General features: G+C 38.2%; 1 protein-coding gene across 1 annotated transcript in view; it reads left to right on the plus strand.

The window, feature by feature from the left end:
* Window positions 1-26,786, plus strand: part of gabra3 (gamma-aminobutyric acid type A receptor subunit alpha3) — a gene marked incomplete at both ends in the record, with an annotated part of 164,296 nt that overhangs the window by 86,656 nt on the left and 50,854 nt on the right. The window contains one exon of the mRNA XM_079247446.1: window positions 2,888-2,994. Coding sequence (XP_079103572.1) covers window positions 2,888-2,994 — 107 coding nt within the window. The remainder of the gene's footprint in view (window positions 1-2,887; window positions 2,995-26,786) is intronic.

The following is a 26,786-nucleotide window of genomic DNA, read 5'->3' on the forward strand; positions in this document are numbered from 1 at the left end:
TTTATCATCTAACATCATAACCAATTAAATTCCCATCTTTACCAATGACATAAAACCAAAGAATAAACCTCACTTCAAACTTTCAGCATCTTAATGAGGCATTCTTTATTTACAGTGGATGTCAACAAGGGGAACATTATCAGGGAAAATTGCACAATTCATTAAATTAAAGGATATAAGCTCAGTGATGATAGTTTAAACAATTAACATATCACCCCATTAAGGCATAAGATAATTTATAACAAATTTAATTTTGGGTAGGGATGCACAAGATATCATTGGATAATATCATTGATTGATAAGTAAGGAAATTTTATTATATTTGTTACAATAATCTGCAATAGACTGGCAAGTTGTCCAGGGTGTACCCTGCCTTTTGCCCAAAGACTACTGGGATAGGCTCCAGCTTGAGAAAATGAATGAATAGTTACAGTAATAACGGAGTTTATGTCAGAAATAATGTCTGGTAACTTGTAGTTTGGCTGTAGATAAGAGAATGAATCTGAGTATAGATTCTTGTCTCTCTTCTATCCTCTGTGTGATGGATTGCCTCAGTGTCAACTTAGGTTTCAAACAAACATACCCAACAAATCTCGGGAGGCAGTGCAGGCGATGTCTGAAAAACCTGGTGATTAGTTTGTTTATTAGCCTACAAAAGTGACTTAAACAGTCATCAACAGTGTTTTAGTTGACTGTCAACTGACAAATTGGAAAGTCACAAATCTTTACTGACAACAAATGACTAATTGTACAAACGAATCTTGATGTTTTGTTTTGTTTTATTATCTTTTGCTGCTGTTTTTTTATCAGTTGTTTCAAAGAGTTTCAGTGAGGAACTGCTGTGGTCCGGCTGTGTAAGGCTTTATGAAAGAAATGTATGTGATATTGTTGAAGATGGGACTGTTAGGCAGATAGGGACAAAGACAGCGCGTATGTTGGCCACAAAATATTTAACATGAAAAAAGACACAAAAAATGAAGTTAAAAATGGAGAAGAGCTGCTGTCAGCAAGATGTTTCTTGTTACAAAGTTATTCAAAAAATGTATAGAGGGACGGTGGATTTTATTTCCACTAAGGAGACGAGTTCAGGTAAAGAAACGCAGATGTGCAGCGAACACCTTGGGTTGTTAATGTTTAGTAAAAAATATTGATGTACAATATGTTGACAAATGTGAGCAGGCTTAACCATTTTTTAGACTTTGAATGCATTTGCAAATCAAATCAGTACTGAAAGTGACTTAATATGTAAATGTTTGCATCAAATAGGCTAATTTATTTGTAAAGCAAATTTCATGTACAAGACCATTCAAAGTGATTCACATAGAATTTCAAAAACACTACAGATGGTGCAAATAAAGCATTAAAAAAGTCATAAAAGACTGTTAGAAATGGTAAAAATCACAGCAATAAAAACATGAAAACGATTCAAAGCAAGATAAGTTCAAAGTTACTGTTCAGATTTTATGACGCATCAGAAAACTAATGTTAAATTCTTTGTAGTAAAGTCTTTTATTGTTGTTATGATTGATGCTTAACTTACACTCCTTATCTGTCTTTAAAATCTTTATCACTGGTTCACAAGTTTTACAAAATTTATATAAATCCCAATTTTATAAATTAAAGAGCTAAATGAAGAAAATGTGAAGACATTACATAATAAACACAATACAACTATCTCACAACACTACACACTTCTAACATGTGATACATGGTTATAGAACTTTATCTAAGTTTTTATTATAACTTTTTATTATTAAATGCTGAATAAACAAAAAACTGTTTATATAAATTTGTCAGTGTCCACTTGGAACCTCGATTTGGGTTTGATCATTTCAGTTTTGCTGAAAAAATCTTCCTTTAAAATGTAAGATATCTCACTTCCATATGCATTAAAGGTTTGTTTTGTGAGTTTTCCAAAATTCTCAAATAAATTAGTTTACAAATTTTTTAATAATTCATGAATAATCAGATGTTGATATCTTAGATCCACAAAATGATCCAGAGAACTGTCTGTTTTTGTTCCATTTTGTTTGTGCATGAATATTATTTAGCTATTAAGGTGTATTAACATATATATATATATATACACCAAATATGTAGACAGCATTTCAGAGTATTGCATTCATGGCACATCCTCTACTATCCTCATTTTTTGTCCATTTTTAAGGTATTTACCAAGTTGTTGGTTTGTTTGTTTTTTTGTTTGTTTTTTTTAATGATGTTGCACTGACAAACAGGGAGATAAACAAAAGGCAATGAGAGCAGTAGAGATGCCTGAAAAAGCCCCAGGAAATACTCCAATAAACCAGGTTAATTATTGTAGATAGCAGTTTGAGTAATTCTGCCGTGTTGGAGGATAGAAAGAGTTGTTTACAATTTTATGCTGCTTCTCACTTTCATTCATTAAAAATGTGTGTGATTTGGCTTTTCTCACAAAGCAACACATGCAAACAAAAAAATACTAGATGTTTTCAACATGAGAATGCAGAGAAACATGGATAACAGGTTAAAAAAGTTAAACCTAATCTGTAGCATAAGACTCTAAATCAGTCCTCCTTTAACTACAAACCCAAGCTTTTCATTCAAATCTTTTGATCCATATTTTGATTTCTGTGACTTGGTAACAAGACAAAAGGTGAATTATGTTCTGCTAGAAAATATGTAATCATATGACAAAACCAACTGACTGAGATAGATAAAAGGAGGTGAGGGAATATTGAGCAGGGTTGGGTGCAATAGCTGAATCGTCAATAGATGAACAGAAAAAAGAATAAAACTCCAGTTTGTTTTTGATAAAAAATGCACATTGTGCCTTCATGAGTTTGTGAATCTGCTAAATAAGTAAATTGTTGACACCGTGTCTTTTACCTCTTGTCTTTTTCTGCAGGGACCTCATCTTTCAAACACTATGGCTGCTGTTGTTTGGAAAGGTAATCCACAAGACTTTGCCTTGTGGGTCCTCCTCCTGCTCCTCAGCGTCCTACCGGAAGCCAGGTACATCCATATGTACATCCTTGTCTATCTATTTAGTACTTACCGTTGTTTTTCTTTCTGCTCACTTCTCCCAGGATGAATCTGTTCTGTAGATGGGTTTTGTATAATAACTGTAATAATCGGGCTTACAGCTGCAGTTCACACGATAATCTAACAAACACCATTAGAGGCTAATGTTCTCAGCTGTGGCTCTCTGTTTGTCAGATAAAATAACCAGTCTTAAGTCTGTAATAGTGCACTACAAACACTCAAGAAGAGCTTTGTTTTATTTTCTGTTGCACTTCCTACACTGCAGCTCTTGCAGATAAAGTCTTCCTGCAGAGCGCTGTGACTTTTATATTTTCGGAAGGGGATTAAAGGGGAACTCGCATCACCTTGTGCTCAATTAGGTAAAAAAGAAAAAGAGCAAATATGACATTTACGTTATCCCCCTTTTCCATGTGCTTGTTTATTCTTTTGCACAGGTCCAAATTTTACTGACTAGTGAATTAACTATATTTGAATTGTGCAACACACCACAGCCACGACTTTGATTCCCAGCATTCTCACTCCTGCATCCTGTGCACATTTTTTTTTTTTTTTTAAATCTGTGTGTCGGAGTCAGCCAAAAAGAAGACATTTTAATCACACTCCTTGTGGTTTTCAGACGAAAAGACCGCGCATGGTGCCGTGTTAGCATTGTTGATAAGGTAAGATGTTATGGCAGACGTGACAGGGCGTAAATCACTTTAAGATTTTGCACGCTTGGAAAGGCTCCCCAAACCTGGAATAATGCAGGCCGTGGCAGGAAATCAGAACACTGTGACTGGGATTAGCCCACTTTGCTTTGTCATTGTGCCACTTGGCTCTCCTTGCTTATTAGGAGTATGCAGCTCTTGTAATTACAAATATTAAATAGAAATATAAGGCCAGAGGAAGGTGCAGGCCAAACCTGCCAGGCGCCTTTCACAACAATGTATCTATATGCTTTACCTTCAGATTAAACCAAGTGGACAGAGTTTTAATGATTCCCATGAGTAGCTAACAGTCTAAATATATTAAATTTACTGTCTCTGAAGACAAAGCTGAACTGTCATAATTTACATTTGAACAGCCGATGGCATTGGACAAAAAAAAGTCCTTTAAGCAAGAACAACTTCAGGAAGAATCAGAGTACCGTCACACATTGGGGCCAATGCGAATAAACGACACAAAATTGTGATTAATTTAGAGGGGAATTATTTATTTACTTATTTATTTGTTCATTTCAATTCAGTTTAACTTTACATTGTTATACATGAACAAATAGACACGGATAAAAGATTAAATCTTGGATAATCTGCCCCATAAAGCACTTTTCAATTAATAATAATAAGTTGAGTTGACTTCACTAAATTAGATTAACCCCCACCCTAACCAGGTCACCACACACTACTTCAAAAAAAAAAAAAATCTGTCTTGTGCATCTCTAGATAGATTCAGCAAACTTGCAATTGTGTATACAGTCTCATAATTCCATCCTTATATGTTTTTTTAATATAAAAATACTTGTGCAACATTGTAGCTCTTTAAGGAGTTCCATAATTTAGCTCCATAAACAGACACACACCTCTGCTTCTGTGTCGTTCAAGCAAACAAAGTCTGAAAGTCATATCTCCGTCCTCCATCAGGCTTTCTACATGACAAGTGCACATTTAAATCAACCAGATCCTTAAATTAAAGTTGTCTGGTTGTCAAAAACAAATCATTTGTGTGCTCTTTATATACCTTTTGGTTGATAATGCTCATGACTCTTTTTTTTTGCAACAAAACCAAGGGTTTAGTGGCAGTACAGTATGTGTTACCCCACAGCTCAGCACAATAACTGAATTATGGGAGAATCATAGAACAGTACAACAGCGCAATAAGCTGCAATCAAACAGATTTTTTACTTTAAATAAAATACCAGTACTATTACTAACTTTCTGTTTTACATACTCAACATGAGCTTTCCAACTTAATTTTTCATCCAAAACAATTATCCACATTTCTGTCAGTAAACACTGAGTAAATTGTAAATGAATCATGACAATTCTAAAATTGCAAGGTGGATTCCACATGAAGACCAACAGTGTGCGGATGCTGCAAAAGAAAAGACATAAAGAGGCACTGGGTTCATTCCATTATAGAAAAAAAGAGAACTTGGGGAGTTTTATTGTTTAATCAGGAGCTGAATCTGGACCATGACTGCTTCAGGACGGACTTTAGGATGTATGTGGGACAGTTTCAGGATCTGCTTTAACAGGTGGCTCCTTGCTTTAAGAAGAGGAGAAGAAATAATAAAGATGCCTCAACATGATGATACAAAGTTTAAATGAATTAGCAGCAAAAATAACACTTGCATAGCAACTGTTGATCTATCAGTCAACACGCCTTCTCTGATTGGTCCATTATATATCTGTCAGGTGCAAATGTTAATAGAATCTACCTCAGTTTGAAAAAATAAAACTTTCAAAATCCCTGGACGGAATTTTTTCACTGATCTGAACGTTCCCGTTGACTTTATCCTGATTCAGTTAAAAATTTTGCCGTGCTAATCTTTTGGGTAAAATATTCAGAGTAGGTGTGTAAAAGCCTTTAAGGGGGGTTAACATCAGCGGTGGCAGTTAACATCAGGTGGCCGTTTGGGATGAAAGAAAACCACAACAGACAATAAACAATAAACAGTGAATCCATGCATGTTTCATGTTAACAATACATTTCTGTCAGTAAAACGAATGATGGAACAATAGTTCCATGTTCTGTAGGAGAGGATGAATTAAAGAAGCGAGATGGGAATAATTCTGCTCTAACACCACTGCTTTTAGTTTTCAGTTATTTATTTTTGCACTTACTAATGTTTCCATACTTATGGCAGCTTCTGTAATCCATATCAATTATTGAACACATTCCTCTTCTTTATTAAAGCCTGAAACCTACGAAAGCTTGATGCAATTCATGGGCCGACAGCTGTAAGTGTGTTTTTTTCCTGTGGTGGCTAATGTGTCCTTCACCTGCTAGCCTCAAGCAGAGAAGAGAGGTGTTTGCTACAGAGGATCACTTCAATGTACTTAACATAAGCAGGCTTCTTCTTTTTTTTTTTTTCCAAGCTTTATCTGCAACCAGCACTTCAAGCAGCACTTAGAGCAGCCCATCACATTGTGCATGGCTCACTTGGAGAAGAAACTCTTTAACCACGAGTTTCAGCAGATCTTAATATGAACTTTGAATCACAGTATGTCCTCCTCACGTCGAGAATATTCCAGCTTTTAAATACTTACATGCCCATTTATGATGGCTAATTCACATATGTTGTGCTGGTTTGGAGCTAAAATTGTTGCATCGTGCTAAACGCATTATGGACCAGACCAGTAGAAGCAGTGTTGATGCAAATGTGCCAGATATCCACTGACTTTGATTTACTGGTCTCAATTTACATGCTGCCAATATTGCTTTTCCTGATTTAATCTTAGAGGACTTATTTTCAGTTTTTTTTTTTTTTTGTGTGTGTGTGTGTGTGTGTGTGTGTGTGTGTGTGTGTGTGTGTGTGTGTGTGTGTGTGTGTGTGTGTGTGTGTGTATGTGTAAATGGGCCTGTCATCTTACTTGCATGAGATAACAGAGTGCTTTCTTTTCAGAAAATCTGCATCACTTCTGTTTCAGATAGTTACATGTGTTGTGTCCATGTGCAATGGTCCATCTTGCCAAAGAATTTAGTAGCCCAGACTGTTTTTGAACACACTACAGACTGTGTTACTGGAGATATTCTGTAGTTGTAAACAGCCTGGTGATTTAACGTCAATATTGACAGCATCACTCCCCTTGAACTGTTATGATTAGTTTTTCAGTTTGAGTTCTTTTAGATGGTGAATAATCCACTCTTTTCATTGCTCTAAGTGGCATTCATTCAATCATTTTCTGAACCTGCTTAATCCAAGTAAGGGTCACAGGGGAGCTGGAGCCCATCCCAGCAAGGTACACTCTGGACAGATCAGCAGTCGTATCGCAGGACTAATACAAACAGATGAACAACCATTCACACTCGCTCCTATGGACATGTAGTGTAACAATTCACCTAAAATGCAGGTCTTTGGACAGTGGGAGAAAGCAAGGGTACCCAGAGAAAACCCACGAGGGAAGAACATGCACACTCCACACAGACAGACCACCAGTAGAGGCTCAACCCCAGCCAAGGATCGGACCAGCAACCTTCTTGCTGTGAGGCGACAGTGCTAACCACTACGCCACCGTGCAGCCAGCGCTAGAAAGTAAATGCAATAGAAGTAGTTTTTGACTGTCCATCAAAGGTCAGGAATAATCCTCAGACTGCAAACATACTTGCAGAATATCTGCATATCAGCAAAGCTGTTCCTGCAGAAAGCTGCCATCTCCCTGATGCCCACTGATGCTATCTGCAGACTTAAAATCGGCTTTACCACAGCTGAGGCAAGAGAGTTTCTTAACGGATTAAGGTGTAACAGACAAATCCTCTATTTAGGGGTCTGTCATTCTTCACGTCACCAAATTTCCACCCAACCCCCCACCTCCCTCCCACTTCAATAGAAAATGAATCTTTTTTTCTTAGGAATTTCTTCATGATACAAATGAGATGGCCATGTTGAAACAAAGATCCATTATTCCTTCAGCTTTCCTTGTTTGCACGCCACCCCTTTCCTTTTATACAGTCAACACTTAACAGGCGTGGACAGTCAGCCCATCTTGTTGTCTATTTTGTCTGTAATCTGTTGCCAAGCTGCTGTCTAACGTGGCACATAATCAATAGCTATAAGCATAAGAGGGCTGTATGTACACTTTGCCAAATGATTGGCTCTGAAGCTGCCCCAGGCTCTATTCGCTTTCTCAGTCTGTCTCACATGAATTATTCACAGCAAAGTAGGGAAGGGCTTCACTTTGAGATGTGACCTGGTCAACAGATAACATTCTGTTTCGGTAGTGTTGTCAAGGTTAATGTGTCACAGGTCTAGACAAGGGTAATGCATGCATGCCTGAGCCATTTTGTGGACTGAATGACCAGGAAAATGTTTTCTTTGACTATACAAACTCATGTGCATGGTTGAGAGGGTTTCATTTATGTCACAGCTTTCCTGCCTGATAAATGCAGAATCTTTTTCTTTTTTTGTAAACCAATTACAATTCTCAGAGCAAAGATTTTGTTGCTGTAATGTTTTATTTAACAGGTTGAGGTTACAGGACTGGGACACAAAGTGCTTAATTCATCACTTCTATGCAGGATGGGTCAAGTGTCTGTTATGTGTGTTAGAGGGATTTGAAAACTGCATTAGTGCAGGGCAGGAGGTCAAAAAGGAACTTCACAATTGTTCAGTACCATGTAACAGACACCTGAAATGAATTATAAAGGAAATCCATTCAGCTGACATGGCTCACAGTTACAAATCAGTGTTATTCCCAAAGGTTCATTTGTATAACCTTAATGCTCATTTATTCCTGTGAACTGCAATCCATCTCAGTTTTGAGTTAATCTGTTGTAACTAAATGAAAATGATGGCCATAACCTTTAAAACAAAACATTTACAAATCATGAAATAGCCTTTAAATTTTCTTTTACTTTAGCCAATATTCTCTTCTAGCACAAGTAATTCTTCATCTCCGCACTGAGCTTTTCACTGTGCAACCAAACTCCTTGTAAGTATTCTAATTACAAATTTGCTGCTATGTCAAGAAAATTACTTGTAAAAAATGGTCTGACCAGCTGGGATTGAAGAATCCTGATCACTCAGCCATCATGTTGGCTCCAGTGTTACTACAGTTTCATTGCATAGCCACCCTATGGATCTTCATGTATGTTGAGGAAAATTGAAAATGGGGCAGTGATTTACAGTATAAGAGTGCACAAACATGAATGGGAATATAGCTTATTAGGGAATAATGGAGTTTAAACAATTCAAAACTAGCTTGAAAGTCCATTTTGGTTTTACCACTTTTTATACTTCAGGACAGTCTAAACCCTCTTAGACACGATTTCTTGTCATTTCTCTAAGTGTTCCTCAGAAATAGTTCTTCAGTCTTCTTGAAGGAGATTTCAGAGCTCTTCTTTAGATATTATCTGTCTTTTGTTTCAGTCTGACAAGATAATCTCACATTGCTTCAACTACGCTGAGATCCAAGCTCAGCATTACCGTCTAGTCCAGTTTCATGTCTGTCAAACTGTGCAGCCTTCGGCGTTTTTCATGGATTCAACGACGACAACAAAAAAGGGGCAACTTGTGCTTTTTACTACATGCTGCTAGAAAGAAAGTTATGAAAGATGAAATTTAACATGTTTTTCTTTCATGTACTTCATGTGCAAACATAACACTGGTTCATCCATTGACTTTTGTGTGTTTAAATGATTCATAGGTCAGTGTTGGGTGACTTAAGAAACATAAAAGTGATTCATCTGAAAATAGTTGCAAGGACTGGATTAAAAAAGCAGCCAAAGTCTGAAGAAACATTTTGAAAGATCTTCACAAAGCTTGAGGAGCGAAAGACCACTTAACAATATCACTAAATAGTCTGGTTGCTTGGAAGCAAGATGTAAAGAAAAGAACAGGACTGGCTCCGTACGTCTGTGCGGTGCTGCATGTTCTAATTACTGTAGACTTTCAGTCAATATTCTATTGATATAGTGAGGATCTGATCAATTAAGTTCTAAGTTGTCAATTAGCAGACATTGCCAGCAGGCATAAATCAAAGCAAAGCAGGAATGGATCACTAAAAAGCTTTCTGCACAGCTGTACTCTGAGCATAGAAACCGTGCAAACCCTGTTTTTTTAGCGTGTCTATGAGAGTGTGAGATGTTTTTTTTTTTGTTTTTTTGGTTTTTTTTTCTTAGAACAGCTCCTCAAGATATTACCAGCATATGAAGAGTGCAATTTGAATTTTGTATTGTTGTTCCAACATAAGGTTAGCAGCGTCTGTGTGCGCTGGAGAAGGCATCTGACTCACTTTCCATGAAACACTGCAAATGAAACACCATCATTTTACTACAACCCATGTTCTTCGCCACCAGCAACATCCACCCCCGCCTCCTTCTGAAGTGGAATTAGTTAGTAAAGCAATGGACAAACAAGCCATACAGAGTAAGATCCCAAGGCTTTAAGCAATGTCAACCCCAAATCTTAGTAGCAAAAGGTAAACAGAGTTGTTACTTATACTGTTAAACAACACATTTCATGAGGATTTTCAGGAGCTGCAAGTATATTTAGTCAGGTTAAATGCAGAAAAATGTTTGTTACTATTAGCAAAGAAAATTTTGTCTCAATCTAGTCATCAGTCCTCCAAAAAAACAACACAGGTGAGGACTGATGGTCTGTTATCTGGTTCTCAAAGATTCCCTTTCTTCCTAGATATTTTATCTTAAGATTTAAACGCAGCGTGCTGATTAAGATTATATCAGCCTCTCCAGCTGTGTAAAATACTAAATTATAATGGCCAAAATCAGATGCATGAAATGTCTTTGGCAGTTCAACAAACAGAAGTCATTTAACCTGATTAGATCTTTTTTTTATCACAGCTTGACCACTCGACTCACAGTCCAGTCGATTGTGGACAGCTGCTGCTCCCTTTAGCTTGTTCTCCCGCTGGTAACAACGTAGAGAAAACGAATGGAAGATGAGTTCAAAGGAGTGGGCAAGGTTTATAATTGTTTAATACCGACCATGCACTCAAAAAATGAAAAGAAAAGGTTAAAGGTTTTTGTTCAAGTGTCTGTAACTTTGTTCAAGTTACAAAGAGGGCGTTTACAATGAGGAGAGAAGAAAAACCACTGCACCCCATCTGTTTATTCAATCTAGCATCAAGGGAAGAAACGGGGTGTTTATTTTGTGTATCAGAAATAACATCCAGTAATGTTCAATTTTCCAAATATATGCACTGAATCATTACACTGTGCTGCTTGATTAGTCAGGAGCAGGAACATTTATTCATACCGTATTAACATAATGGCAGAGCTCAAGCAGTAAAATGTTTTTCCTACTGCTTTCTGACAACAAGCACAACCAAATGCAGTATACTTGAAAAATAATAGCTTGAGTCGGTTTTTGTTTTTATATCAGATACAGTCTAATTAGTCACAGCCAACTCCTGTCTTCTATGGATCACTTTTTAAATTACTTACAGCTTTAAGAGTTGGCAAGATGAACAGTTTTGTGTTTGCATGAGAAGTTCGGTGTTTATGCTCAGAAAGGGAATTAAAAGTTTGATTTACATGCTGTCTCATGAACACCAGCGATGCAGCTGTTACATCATATTTCCCTCACAGTCTACCATCAGCTTTACCACATGAGATGTGTCCCAGGTGGAGGTGTGATGTGCAACACCAGGTTGTTATATCAGTGTTGCCTGGAAGCTTTTAACGGCATCCCAGGTGTGCAATATGACAGTTTTTCTTTTCTTTTTTTTTTTTTCTGACAATCTACAATCCCTTTCCTGGAATTTTCTTGGCTGATTAACCGTGTTTTGTACCCGTTACTCTCACATGTGATATGATTGTTTTTTCTACAAGCCTATGCATAAAACAATCTCAGTGGAGAGGTTTTATTCTTAAAGCTTTGCTAAGATAGAAAAGATGACTCAGTCAGCAGTTCTGGATCTGTGATCTCCAGGAGGCTGGAATGTTCCTAAATGATACTGGTACAATTTATACAAATGTAAATCCTTAATGTCTCTTTTTGCTGCCTTTTAAAAGCACCTGACTGCATGAATTAGTGTCTGATATAGCAGAGTTTATCTGCATGTGCAGATTTTTGGCAATGGTTACATTTCTATGGAAAATTTATCACCTCTGCACGGTTATGACCAAAATAATAATCACGATTATTGTGTATATGTATGTGTGTGTATACAGTATATATAGCACCCCCTCATTATTCCCTCGCCATTTTTCACACAGCACAGGCAACACCCCTTTGGAAAAACAATTACAGGAGGGGACCTCATATTTCTTATTCAGTGTTTTGATGCAGCTGGATTTTCCATTCTCAACATGACATGCTGTCATCAGTCTAAAGCTTGTTACATCCTTCACAAGAAGCTTCATCTGGAGCCGGGAGGGCAAGTTGTGCACGCGGCACAGTTTCTGTATTTTAATGCCACGTGTTGTAAAAATGTTCGTATTTTTTACCACCTCGATGAGCTGTTTAATCAAAACAATCCATTTTACCTGCAACAGGAAAAATGCAGACTCCAAATGTCCAACCAATCCAACGATACTTAACTGGCTGCTGCTAAAGGATGTGCACATTTGGTATTTAGACAGCTAAATGAAACCTTGACCACGCTTTTGCCCCCTGGTGGTTGGCAGGCAACTGGTTGAGAACCTGAGTGATCAGAGACGCACGCAGTAGAGCTCGCATTTTGAATGTAAATATCGTTGATGATCAGGTTTTTTTAATTGTGGCCACTAAAATCGACATCACGATCAAAATCCGACTAATTGTGCAGCCCTACTCTGGCCTCCTCACAGTCCATGATGAAATGCTTCTGATTGCATTTATCTGACATTTTGCTTGCAGAGACCAAGCTCCAACAATGTAGCAAAAAGGTTTACTATTTAAAGAAAAGTATGGATGAACTTATTGAGAGAATTATAACTTTGCTGACTGGTTCATCTGGGATGTTAAGTGTTTTAAGGCTGGGAGGGGGTAAACTTGTGGGGGTTTTGTCCGAGAGAAACATCTAAAACCCTCCAAACTGTGTCCCCCGAGGAAAAGTTTCCCACCCTAGCTCTACAGTAATCTACTAGCAGATCTCATTATAGTTTCATGAAGACTGGAAGTAAGTGGGTTTTTGTTTTTTGTTTTATTTTTTTGTTTTTTTTGTTTTGTTTTTTTTAAAGATATTTGACTTATAAACTATTTTATTACTCAAATATCTAAAATGACTTACCCTTTTTGCCCTCATTCAATGTTTTGAGCAAATTCTGTTCCATTTTGTCACATAACCAAAATGATAGTTTTGCATTAAATAAGGCTTAAGCTTGACGTTTCAGCTGCCTATTTTAAAAAGAACTTGACTAAAATCATCAGATTTAGTAATTGTGAAGAACCGTTGTTTGTTGCCTTATTTCTATGCTCTGTATGTTGTGCATACATAACATACAAATAGTTGTTCATTCATTCATTCATTTTCCGAACCGCTTATTCCAATTCAGGGTTGCGGGGAAGCTGGAGCCTATCCCAGCCGGCTTTGGGCGACAGGCAGGGTACACCCTGGACAGCTCGCCAGTCCATCGCAGGGCCACACAGAGAGACTAACAACCACACTCACGCTCACACTCACACTCACTCCTAGGGGCAATTTAGAGTGACCAATTAACCTATCATGCATGTCTTTGGATGGTGGGAGGAAGCCGGAGTACCCAGAGAGAACCCACGCATACACGGGGAGAACATGCAAACTCCACACAGAAAGGCCACTGACCAAACCAGCCAAGGATCGAACCAGCGACCTTCTTGCTGTGAGGCCACAGTGCTAACCACTGCGTCACCGTGCAGCCACCCAAATAGTTGTTGTTGTTTCCTTTTTTTTTTTTTAAAATAAAAGTCATTATTTCATTTCATTAGTTAAACATTTAAAATAAAATACATTCTATATCATTTTACAGATGTGCCACGCAGCATATTGAAAGTCCTCTGAGTGTCCTTAACGTGGCAGTGTGGTGGGCCACTGCGACTGACAGGTTGACGTGTGCAAACCTTTGCTGCAGAGGTTGTTTTAAAATCACTTGTGAAAAAAAAAAAAAATCCTTACGTGGACCACTTAATGTTTTCTCTGCACATATAGCACATTTGCATAGCTTCAGTAATGCAGGGTGCCATTTCAGTGAGTGATATGCATGGGTTCAGCTGTGTAAATAACATTTTCAGTCCTTTGGAAATTGGAAATATTCATTTCTGCTGGAGTCAGCCAAAAATGCAAACGTGAGAGAAATCATGTTGAAAGGAGAGAGGCGAGATAGAACATCTGTTCACTGAAAATGGACAACGAATGAAAGGATAACGTTCCTGTCAAGGATACGAGAGAGAAGCGCTCTGATGGTTTCAACTTGTGTTTCGGTGAAAACCTGCGCAGTGTGACAGGTGAACAGTATTTTATTGTAAAATCTGCAAAGCGTACAATCCAAACAAACAAAGCTGAACCACTCCATGTTTGAAATTTTTCATTGAGTTCTGAACACCGCATGCCTAGTCCATATTTATAGCAACCTCAGTCACAATAAATATGGATCGAACTGATGTCTTCAGTTCTTTTTGAAACGTTTCATTTGGTTTATTCAGAGCTCCGTTATCTCTTAAAAACAGCTACTCTTCTATCTTGCATGCTGCCAAACAATATATTGATGTTATTTAACAGTGATCACTTGAATAATGATAATCAAGCAAAAATACAAATACATAAAACCAACCTAAGTGAAAAACAAAATCAACAACAGCGAGTTTTTATTAACATAATTACCATAACTCTGCATGCTCTATAGGTTACATTAACAGTTGTATAAATAAAATACAGTATAAATCATCGGATGATATTAATATTATGATTAATGTTCAGAGAGTTGCTCTGTGATCAAATGCCTTTGTAAAAGAACTTTAAATTGATATTTTCTGTTTTCATTAATAATGTATCTGGATAGAGTATTCCTTAGGAACATGGATCTGTGCATAGCGGTTTTTCTTTGCATTGTAATTAGATTTATAAATAAGCCCTAATACCTGCAGTTTTATGGGATTTTCCTCATTTTGGAATAATCTGGCGATATCTTGTCTTCTGTAAAAAAAAAAAAAAACGTCAAATCGTTCAAAGAGTCACATTTTACAGCATTAATGCAGCCCTGTGGAACTTGTGCTTATGGTTATAAGTGATATCTTCCGTGTTGCTGATGGCAATTTTGTAATCCTTGTAGATATCAGTGTTGCATGTGACACCTGAGGCCGTGGCTTTATTCTGAATAGACCCTAAAAACTAGGCTGGTGTCACAAACATTGATGTCACACAGTTCAGATTAGATTTTGATGTCTGAGATCATTTGCTCTCGCTGCAGGGAGGGTCTTCTCTGGGTGCAATAACGCCGTGACATTGTTTTTTCAGACTTTGCTTGTTATTTAGAATGAAACATGAGATGATTTCACCGTAAGAACATGCAGCTTGGTTGAACATACCAAATCTGACTTCTCTGAAAAAAATACTGCAGTGATATTGAAGCAAGCAGACGTAGGCTTGTTATTTTTTATTGAAAAACCATTTCCATTTTTTTTCTTTTTTTTTTTTCTTTTTTTTTAGCTTTTTCTATGGTTTGTTTGTTTTTTAGGGCTGGTCAGCTCTCATGTTGCAGTCTAAACAGACACACGGAAGATTTCTCAGCGCCAACCTCATTCTCAATCGACCTTGGTTGTCATGGCAGTGAATTAAAGTTGGTTAAAGATCAAGGACTACAAAGAGAGGCCAAAAGTCTTTAATTCACTGATCAAGAAAGGGAGAGACATTTCCAATGATGTTCTGGGGAATTGAGATCGTGTGTGTGGGATGAGCGCACAGGATCTGTGAGTGCAGTGAACTGAAAAAGCAAAGAGATGCAGGGACGCTGCTGCTAAGTAATGACTGAAACATGCAGCATATATTGCTGGGCACTTATAAAAAAAACAAAAAAAAAATTGACGTTTAAGTTGATTTATAAGCTGTCATATTATCATAATTTTGTAATCTCTCAATTGATGACAGAAATGTTATACATGCACAATTTTTCGGAACTTCAGCCTTAAACTTATGTGCAGAGCTGAGACTGCAAAATCCTGCATGCAGCTATAGAGTCAGCCTCCACAAGCTCTCATAGATAGCATCTTTTTTCCTTAACAGCATTAAATACAGGGTAGAGAACAGCCTAAACATTCTGTGCCACCACCTCAAACAGTAATCAGTGGATAAAATAGGCTTCCACCTTTTGTTTAGTCTGAAATTATTAAACAGATGTCAATGGAGCAGAGCTGGCCATGGTTCTTATTATAGCTGAACAACTATTGAAAATCCTCCTCCAAGCTGAAATAGTTGCAGCACTTCACTGTTTAAAGGTGTAAAAAAAAAAAAAAAAATTCAATGCAATTTTCTTAGCATTTTCTGAAAGTTAAAGCAGTTTCTTCTCTCCAGTCAATATAATAGTGTATAGCTCTGAGGAAATGTTCCCAGTAGGCGCATCATAACCTAACTTGGCATCTAATCCAAGCACATACTGCAAAGTGTGCCCAGAGGAGATGGTTTAAGCATTTGCTAAAATTCTCCCTCAGGTGTCCGTCTTAGAGTGCCAGATTTGGCAAACTGAAGGGACTCTAGCTCAGCTAATGGGGGTGTGCCTTGGGTTCCAGCAGGAATAGCTCTGTGGGAAAAGTAAGGAAGCATGAATGGATGAATTCCACTAACATGCCAAGTTGTGTAATTGACTCAAACATTTACTGTAGCATCTTTAACTAACCCCTAATCTCATTTCCTAATGTATTATTGTGTCCTAAGTCTTAGTACCTCCCACCAGAGATGCAAGCAGAAGAGGTAAGGACACACATGAGGAAAAAGAAGGCAAGTTGAAGTGATAGGCTTCAGAGCGTCAGCCATCCATCCAGATACCTACTTATTCCAGTGCAGGTTTGTGAGGGTACTTGAGGCTATCCAAGCAGATATTAGGAGAGATGCGGGGTTCACTCTGGACAGGTCTTCAGAACAACATGTAGAACTAAATTGACAAAAAGGCATTAAAGCTGTTTGTGACAAATGAAAAATGCACTTTTAATTAAAAGAATGGTATGATTAACATTCCCAGCCTGATTAAGGTTGCAGGTATTGAATATGGACACGCTGGTGGATCCTTGCTTGTAGTACCTCCAACAAAAACCTGTTTCTTCTCTATGCTTTTCTGGACTGTAGACAACCTTGATATTTTACTGCGACTGGTTTCTGGTTCACAAACAGGAGGACAGAGGAGCGAGGTGACGGGGTGGCTTAAATTAAAAAAATGAGATGAGCTTAGTTATGAAAGCCTTTGACTGGCTTCACCAGAGAAAACAGTTTATTTTCCTTTGTAAAAGCTGTTTAACATCGCAAAAAAAAATGGTCAATGTTCAAAAGTGCAAAAATAATCCATTTTAAATAGATAAAATTAAGATATAAATTCATTTTATCTGTTTGACTTGTAGATATTAAAAAAAGATTCAATGTACAGCGTTGAATGAACCATGACATGGGGTTATGCAATTATTCTGAAATGAAAGTCTTGATTATTTTCATTCATGTTGAAATTGGACTGCAAATTGGTGTGGCGATCAGCACCATTGCCTCATAGTAAGAAGGTTCCTGGTTCAAGCCTCTTTGTGTGGAGTTTGCATGTGTATGTGCATGCCAGATTCCAGGTAGTCCCACAGTCCCTTGCTAATCTGTGTGTTGGCGCTGCGATGTCCAGGGGGAGCCCTGCTTCCCGCCTGATAGCAGCCGGGATGGGCTCCAGCCCTACATAACCCTGAAATGGATTAAGCTGGTATAGAAAATGGATGGATGGATATTGTGATCAAAGTTATTTGAGAAAATTCTCTGTCTTCACTCAACTTTTACATCAGAGCTTCTTTTTAACACTGACTTCTTCTTGATTAGAACTAGAAGGATTTTTTGCATGCCTCCAAAAGCTGAGTAAATATAGTCGGGGTTGCATGGAAATGTGTGTGTCCTTAATGGATAATTGTGTTGGGATGGCAGAAGTCGAGGCATTTATTTTACATTTTCCTTCCTAATCGCTTGGTCATAGATCACTTTTGGACAAACATTGCTGAATGAATTGATTGTATTACAATTAGTTGTTTGCTCCAAGTTTTTCAAAACAGCTGAATTTGTTGCTCTTTTCTTATTGGGCCTGGTTTTTATCTCAAAGAAGTCATGACTGCTTCAAACTATTAGCACAAGCAATTGACAGTGTTTACTGAGTTTTAGGGGCGGAAACACATCTGTGACGGGGGTGCACTGCGTTTGTGACATGAATCCAAGCAGCAGCAACATTCCAGGCCAGATAATAATCTATACAACCATCATTTTTTTGTCAGTGATGCCATGTTCATAGTTGCTGGAAGTGAAATTAAGATTTGATTGATCATGCAGTCCTACCTTCACAGTAATGTCTTATTAGCAGAACTAATCAGTTTAAATGGCTGAACTCATCAGTTAAATAAAGATATTTGCAAGTTAAATTAAAACTACAATGCATAGGACTGGAAGCCCAGCCTCCTATGTAAAGTATGTATTTAGATCCTTTCTAACATTTATTGCAATGGCATTAGTTGAGGTATCTTTTTTTTGTTTTGTTTGTTTGTCTTGTTTTCAGCAGTGAAGAATAGTGCACAGCTTTCTGGACATAAGTCAAGCTAATAATAATAATAATAATAATAATAATAATAATAATAATAATAATAATAATAATAATAATAATGAAAGCTTTTTAAAAAGGAGAGGGAAATGTATTACACTTCATAAATGGGAGGACATAAATTGTTTAAATTAATCCCAAAATAAAAATGTTTATTAGATACATGGCAAAAGTTTAGATAAACTAAAATGGTTTAGATCCTCAACTCGGTGCGTATGTGCACAGAATTCCATGACTAATTATAAAAGTGTATTAGTAACGGTGGAAAACAAATTGACGTTGCAAGGTTTGTTAATAAGTCATCTTTCCTGAAGATATGTTTATTTACACTGCGTTCCTATGTTTTTACAGTTCAAGTTTCCTCAAATTCTAAGTTCAAGGCCGCTTACATCAAACTCATAAATCAATGTGGAGAGAAAACATGAGATTTTCTGTCCTAGAGGAGCAACTGTCAACAATGAAGTTGCCTCTGGAGTCAGCTGAAGCTGCTGTGTGTTAACAGCTACCAATCCATCCCATCAACCCCCCTCTCTCCCCCTTCCCTCCCCCATCTCCCACTCCAGCTTCACTCCTGTGCCTATTATCTGCTGGAAACAGCAAGTGGAAGACAGAATAAAGAAGCAAACAAAGAAGAATCAGTCATATTGTAAAAGCTATGAATGATACAAGGCATCCTTTGGTAAGAAACAATATTCTGCATAATGCCCCGCTGCAAGCCTAATCAATATATTGTTGGAAGACTCTGAGAGTGTGAGTGGGAGTATCTGGTGAGGAAGATTAGTTATGATGTAAAGGTTACCTCATGCATAAATTCAAGCTGCGTATTTACTATCTAATCAACAATGTGCTAATCAGGCATTCCCTGCTCTGTGCCTTCAACCCATTTGTGGGATTTAGATGGCAGGAGTATGAAAATTGAGTGTGTGCTATGTTAAGGCAGATAAACTAGTCTCCTCATAACTGCAGCTAAGCAAAATCAAACATCCAATCTAGTGTTTTTCCAAAAACACCCCAAGCAGTCTCAATAATTCCCTCCATTTGATTCAGTAAGTGCATTTTCATGTTACCTCAGATGGGTGACACTCACACTCAATTAGGGAAGCAGCAAGGATGCTGGGCTCGCGACCATCTCAGGATGTATGACCGGTAACAGCACATAAATGACTGAGATCAAATTTTTGGGAATGTGAGATTTTTTTTCTTTCGTGTGGCGGATTTTGCCGGGAAAGCACTTCGCGTTTGTGACATTTGTTCTGGAACCAGATTATTAAAACACAAGAAGAGATTTGAGCAGCATTTCCACTGCAGGAATATTTTCCAGAAACCAGAGGATTTTGTTTTCAGTTATCCATGGGAAGCTCAATGGTAAAAGTGTCAACCCCAGAAAAGACCAGGAAAAAAATAGTATATTTAGAGATTACTCTACACCAGGGGGGCAACCGCGGTCCTTAAGGGCTGCACACCTGTAAGTGTTAAGAGTTTCACTGCTTCAACACACCTGACACACAGCAGACTTTATTAGCAGACTAATGCAGAGTGTGACATTGAACTCTGCACTTATCTGCTAATTAGGCATTGATTTGAGTCAGTTGTGTTGCAGCAGGGAAACTCCTAGCACTTAGAGCAGCGGTTCCCAACCTTTTTGCAACACAGTACCCCTTGTAAAATATTTTTTCAGCCAAGTACCCCCTAACCAGTGCAAAGTACTTTTGGTTCAGAAAAAAACACGAAATACAGCATTTTATCATTTGTGTTTGGCCTTTTAAACTTTAAGTGTGTTTTGCACGTCTCTACTATACGCTTCAACCAGGACTCCATTGTTTGCGTTGTCAAGGCGACAATGGGGTTCAATTCATGTTGAAATATGGGATTTTTGGGAGGAATGAAATGGTGTAAATCTAAATGTAAATTCAGTTTATGAATGTACACTTACATTTATTGTAATATATTTGTTTCAAAGAAAACCTTTAAAAAAAAAATCTTTTTTTTTTTTTTTTTTTAAATTCATGTACCCCCTAGAATGCTTTTAAGTACCCCCAGGGTTATGCGTACTCCCATTTGAGAAACAGTGACTTAGAGGACTGTGTCCCTTGAGGACCCCTGCTCTAAACCTTTAGGGTGAGACTTACAGAGCTGAACATTTTCCAAAATTTTATTTCTGTCCATGTGTCATCTAAGCTTTAATGTCCACTGCATGTTCTAGAATATGTTAACTTTTATCTGTAGCACAGGAACATTGTTGCCGTTTGTGAAAACAACACTTAAACCTTTTTAGGAGCTCAAGAGGGAATGAAATAGAGCACAGATTGTGAGAAGAAAGCAATAAAATTAGAGAAATGAAATATCATCCCTGACATTTATTTCACTTCTTACACTCTGAGACATAAATGAAAATTCTCAAAACTCAACAGAATTGTATAACACAGACAGTTTGATTAAAAAAACTGATAAAATTGGAAAATTGACCAAATTCTTGACCATGATGTCTGTATGTGCTAAGCAAGCAAAATAGTATCTTGCAATTCATGAAGCACTTTAAAATTCTTTGGAAAGCGACATTGTAAAAGCGCATTTGAGTACTGTGTAATTTAATAGATGCATTTTTTAAATTATGTGATGCACTTTGGAATTTAATATGTTGTAATAAATGTTAGCACCTGTTTAGCACACCTTAGCGAACATCCTGGTCATTGTGGTACTTTTTCAATCAACAGTATATATGTATATAAAATGTAAAAGCAAAAAGTGGACTTCCTAGTTTGCGGCTGCTTGCATAAAGCAGGACACATAGATGCATAAATGTGAGATAATCGCATTACAATAACAAAAATTTAGGAAGTCTGTTTTGAGCAGATCCGCCCCCGTTTCATTTCCACTACAAAATGAGCATAGAGTTACTGAGTCTCCCTGTGCTTCATCAGAAGTTTATTTTTATTTGTTCCCCTTTCACTTTGGTTTTTTTAGGGTGACTCTGTTGAATCACAACTCGAGCATCATTCTGATAAAAGAGACAGCTGTATTTTTACAACATGTATTTTTGGCTATGACCAAACAGAAAGTTAATCAGACCTGGTAAACATTGCCATTTTCAGTCATGACTAATAGTTTTGAAATGGTGCGAACTTAAATATCTTTCAAAGAATGTCTTCACAGAAGTTACAAACCGCAGTTCTCTGAGCTTTTTGTCTATTCATGCTGCCAGAGATTATTAGCTTACACTTGACATCCATCCCTGACAGTCTGAGTGTTTCCTTCACTTCTTGTTTTTAAGTGGAAATGCATCTCCTAATGCATCTAAGGCCATTTCATGGGCCCTGCAAGTTCATTAGAGCTACAGCTGCCAGTTTAATGACCATTTTTACTCAGCTCTCACTTGGTCATCCTTTCTTCTAGGCTCTTTGGATGTTACTTGTGAGCTCTTTCCTTCTACTGATAATAAAACGATGGCCCTGCCTCATGTGTGGAGAGGATTTAATCACATTTTCTGTGTGAAATATTCAGCATTCAGGCTGCAAGATGAAATGACTTGCCACGAGGCTCAGACAGATCAGTAGCTAAATGAAACATAGATTTGCACACTTACCTTTAGCTTGTGTGATTACCCTTCCTCACTAAGGTCCATTTGCGATCATTCTGTCAGCTCATGAAGCACTTTGATCTTCCTGCTCACTTCTCTCCAGCTCACCCCACGCCTCCCAGTTGGCTGCAAGCACCCATGTGCCAAGAGAGACCACCATTACGTCTCCTCTGTAGCCGAGCCTGCAATCCTTCACCTGTCAGGCCGGTTCAGTGCTCTAACCTTGGATCAGCGCCAGTCCACTCATCTAGCACATGCCTGCTCTGCTAACTCAGCCTACTGGGACCACTTGCACAGGTTCCCACCAGGCTACAAAGCCTGCAGAAGGTTCCTGTGTTTACTGTCAGCCACACACACACACACCACTACCCCCACAGGAGAAACTGAACACTTCATTTTCTGCATCATCCATGGATTTGTCAGTGGTGTGAATGTAAAGACAGCAGATGTTTACTAATGCAGGGATCAAAGTTCTTTGATAAAATCTCTGAAATATATTTTTTTTAAAAAGAAAATCTGGGAAAGTAGAGCTGCACGTTTCATCCCATAATCTAGGATTTTTTTAAATATGCTTTTAGAAATGAGACTGCAATAATTAAAGCCATAAGCCTTTTCTACAGAGCACAGCTAATTAAGAAACATTATTTTCACTGGGTAATATTCCATATAAAAGTCTGTTTTCATTAGAGAATAAACTTCCGGAGAAGTTTGTGCGCGGTATTGGGTTACATAATTGTGCTCCAGGACATGTATCCTTGACTTAGTACTTATCCTGTGTAATGATGCCATTAGAGAGTCTAATTTTAAAAAAAAAAAGGTGTTAAATTAACACCCCTGCTGTATATCAGTGCTATATAAGTAATATCTAAAACAAAGATGTACATTTAGAACTAAAATCAATGCAACTAAGAGGGGCCTAAAATGCTCATGCATGTAGTTATCACTGTCGTTAAAACAAGTTCAAAACTAAACTAAAAAGTATTTTAATAGCACTGTGAGGGACCGAGCCGAAAAACCAGAATAGCACAGGGAATGTTTTTAGAAAAATATAATGTCTACATTTATTTAACAGAAATAACAAAATAAATCTTTCAGTGCAATAACTTTGGGCCCATAAAAGAGGTCAAAGAAACCAAACGTCAACCTAGGTATTAACATAAGGAACTCAAACACTAACTGACCTACCTAACTGACACACAAGGGACACATATATACTGGCTGATCAGGCCATTCTGACACACAAGGGGGGAGACAATACAATACTATATATCAACTGTAACATAAACTTAACTTATCAGAAAGTGTTACATATAATCAGTTAAGACAATAAACTAAACAATCTGAAATACCTAAATAATACAAACCAACTGACAAACAATCAATAGAAAAACCTAAACCCCTCCTATACTTCCCTCCTATAAAAAAAGATGGTTCTGCCCAATTAGGCCTCAGCCTGATTTAAGGAGCTCCAGTGCCGCCAGGACTCTTCTTTGGCAGGCTTGGGAACACCAAGGAACTGGCAACTCAAAAGGAAAATATATTAACTGAAAGCAAAGCAAATTAATAAGGTGACAAAATAAACCAAATTAACAAGGTGACAATATAAGTTAACTAAGTGTGTGCACCCAGTTAGTCAACCCCCTGTCAACCCAGCTAATAATATGAAAAATGATAAAGTATCTTTAAAGTGTTTACATAATTAAGAAAAAAAAAGAAAGTTGCCAGACCTTTACTGGGTGGCAGCTCATGCTGCCCTCACACTCCCCCTCCCTTCAGAGCTCTCGCCCCCCCAGCGAGAGAGGTAGTCTGCCGTTACATTAAGTTTACCAGGGATGTGCTGTACTCCAGGTGCTCCTCCCATGTACCACTGTAAATCACAATATCGTCGAGGTAAGCACATGCAAAGGAATCACAGCCATGTAGTACCTGATCCATGAGCCTTTGGAACGTTGCTGGGGCCCCATGCAATCCAAATGGCAGGACAGTAAACTGGAAAAGCCCCCAAGGAGTCCTAAAGGCTGTCAACTCCAGGGACAACTTTGTTAGGGGAACTTGCCAATAACCTTTACACAGGTCGATGGTGGTCAGGTATTTTGCTTTACCCAGACGCTCGATCATGTCATCAATACGTGGAGTAGGGTAGGAGTCAAACTTTGACACAGAGTTCAGATATCTGAAATCAATACAAAACCGGATTGTGCCATCTTTCTTTGGGACTAAAACAACTGGATTGCACCACTCACTCTGTGAGCATTCAATAATCCCCAATGAAAGCATCAGATCCACCTCTTTCTTCAAGGAAACTAGAAGGCGCTCTGGAATCCTGTAACTCATTCGTTTTACTTGTACATTATCCTTCAGCCTTATGTTATGCTCAATCACATTGGTGCAACCTGGATACTCCTGGAATATTTGTGGATTACATAAAGCTCTGACCTGATGTTGTTGATCAGCCGACAGATGTGTCAGATCAAAGTCCAGGGTTCCTGGTGAGGGTAGATACTGATCATCCACAAACTCCTCCTCTTCCACTGGTCTGATCAGCAACACATCCGCTTTCTGGGGTCTTTCTTCCCATTCCTTCAAGAGATTCACAGGCAACACTTTGCAAGTATGAGATTTCCCCGGGATAGCGACTTGATATGTTGTGTTTCCAAGTTGCTTCACCACTTCAAATGGTCCCTGCCACTTAGCCAGAAGCTTGCTGTCACTGGATGGCAGCATAACCAGGACCTTTTGGCCTGGGAGAAATGTCCTATGCCGTGCTGACTTGTCATACCAAGTCTTCTGGTACTTCTGGGCCTCAGCAATGTGCTGCTGTGCCAGTGCTGACATTCTCTGCAGCTTTTCTCTCATCTGCAGAACATAGGAGACAATATTAGCTTCCCCACCCCCCTGTTCATCAGTCCAGGTCTCCCTCAGCAGGGCCAGTGGTCCCCTTACCTCATGGCCATACAAGAGCTCGAATGGAGAAAATCCAGTAGAAACCTGGGGAACTTCCCGATAAGCAAAGAGGAGGTAGGGAAGCCATTGATCCCAATCAGAACCAGTATCATTTACAAACTTACGGAGCATCTGCTTGAGAGTTTGGTTGAACCTCTCTGTCAAGCCGTCAGTTTGTGGATGGTAAGGAGTAGTTCGTACACCCCTTATACCCAACAACTGGTACACCTGTTTCAGCAGTGTGGACATGAAGTTAGTACCTTGGTCTGTTATAATTTCACAGGGAAATCCAACTCTGGAGAAAAACTGAACCAAAGAAGAAGCCACTAATCTTGCTTTAATAGATTTGAGTGGGAACGCTTCTGGGTATCTAGTTGCATAATCTGTGATCACCAGCATGTAGCGGTTACCAGCTTTGCTCCTCTCCAGTGGACCCACAATATCCATGCCAAGCCGCTGGAAAGGAATACCTATAATGGGAAGAGGATGAAGCGGCGCTTTCGAAGGCAGCCTATTAGATGTCACTTGGCATTCAGGGCATGTCCTACAAAATCTGGTAACATCGGTCTGTAGGCCAGGCCAGTAGAAATGTCGCCTAATACGAGCAAGGGTCTTGTGTTTCCCCAAGTGGCCAGCCCAGGGGATGGAGTGAGCCAAGACCAGTACTGTATCTCGTGCTTTCTTAGGCACAACCAGCTGCTTAGCTGAACCCTGCAGGCGGTAAAGGGTGCCACCATCCAAAACATACTCAGGACTTTCAGATCCAGCCTCCCCTCACAAGCATCATTTGTAAGTTATACATTATGAATTTTGCTGTTTTATTACTAATAACTCCATGAAATTAACTATATTTGAATTAAAATCTGTTTTTTGTTTTGTTTTGTTTTTTTTTGGGGGGGGGGGGGGGGGGGGGGTTTGGGTTTTTTTTTATTAGATCTCAATAAAATCCTCCCTTGGGGCTCACATCCTGTTCCATTCATGCCTCCATTAAATATGGAGTGTTGTTTGAAGTGTTGCTTTTTTATTTTTTTGTTTGGTTTGTTTGGTTTTGTTTGGGGGGGGGGGGGGGGGGGGGGGGGTTGTAATAAATTTAAATATGACGAGCAACCAGTGTGGGTTTTTTAATGATCCTTACTATTGCCAGTTATTTAGAGATAAGTAATGACCTCTATTACAATGCTGAGATGATGTGAAATGTTTTAAATGCACTGATGAATCTGTATATTTTTTTTTATTTAACAACCTCATGAATCATCAGAGCTTAATGCTAGTTATCTCAAAATAGCAGCAGTTCAGCATGGTTTGTCAATTTCAGTGCAGTTAAATGACTGAATTTGGTCAATTTCCTTTAAAGTGTGTGTCTACTTTAAATGAGCCAGTCCGATAAGTCCCTTTAATTTTATGATGATTGGCAACATTGTCCCACAGAGTTAATCTGTCCCTTTGGCAAAATGCATGGTACCAAATTAAAAAATTTTACCAGTTAAACTACAGCAAGCAGAATCAGCTGCTTTTAAATGAAACAATAACAAACTGAATTGTTCTTGATTTTTCCTGTTTTATCAGCGATAACCTACATTCAAATCTGAAGATTAAAGTTGAGGGTTTTTAACAGGTCAACTAAAGTTCTGGCATAGTTAATAATTACAGAATAAGAAAGAATACACATGTGAACAAAAAGACTACTAACAAAGGTAGTGTTATCTTATTCAATAAAAGAATCATTGTCTTTTTTTAACATGTAATACAATTAAACAGATCACCAATTAAACCCTGACTAATGCTCTGCAGTCTGGTTCAGTGCTTCATTTGACTCATTAAAGAAACTTCCAATGGTTTAAAATCAACCAACATGCGCAGCACA

Source organism: Telmatherina bonti (assembly GCF_933228915.1).
Source record: "Telmatherina bonti genome assembly, chromosome: 10".
NCBI classification, from domain to species: domain Eukaryota; kingdom Metazoa; phylum Chordata; class Actinopteri; order Atheriniformes; family Telmatherinidae; genus Telmatherina; species Telmatherina bonti.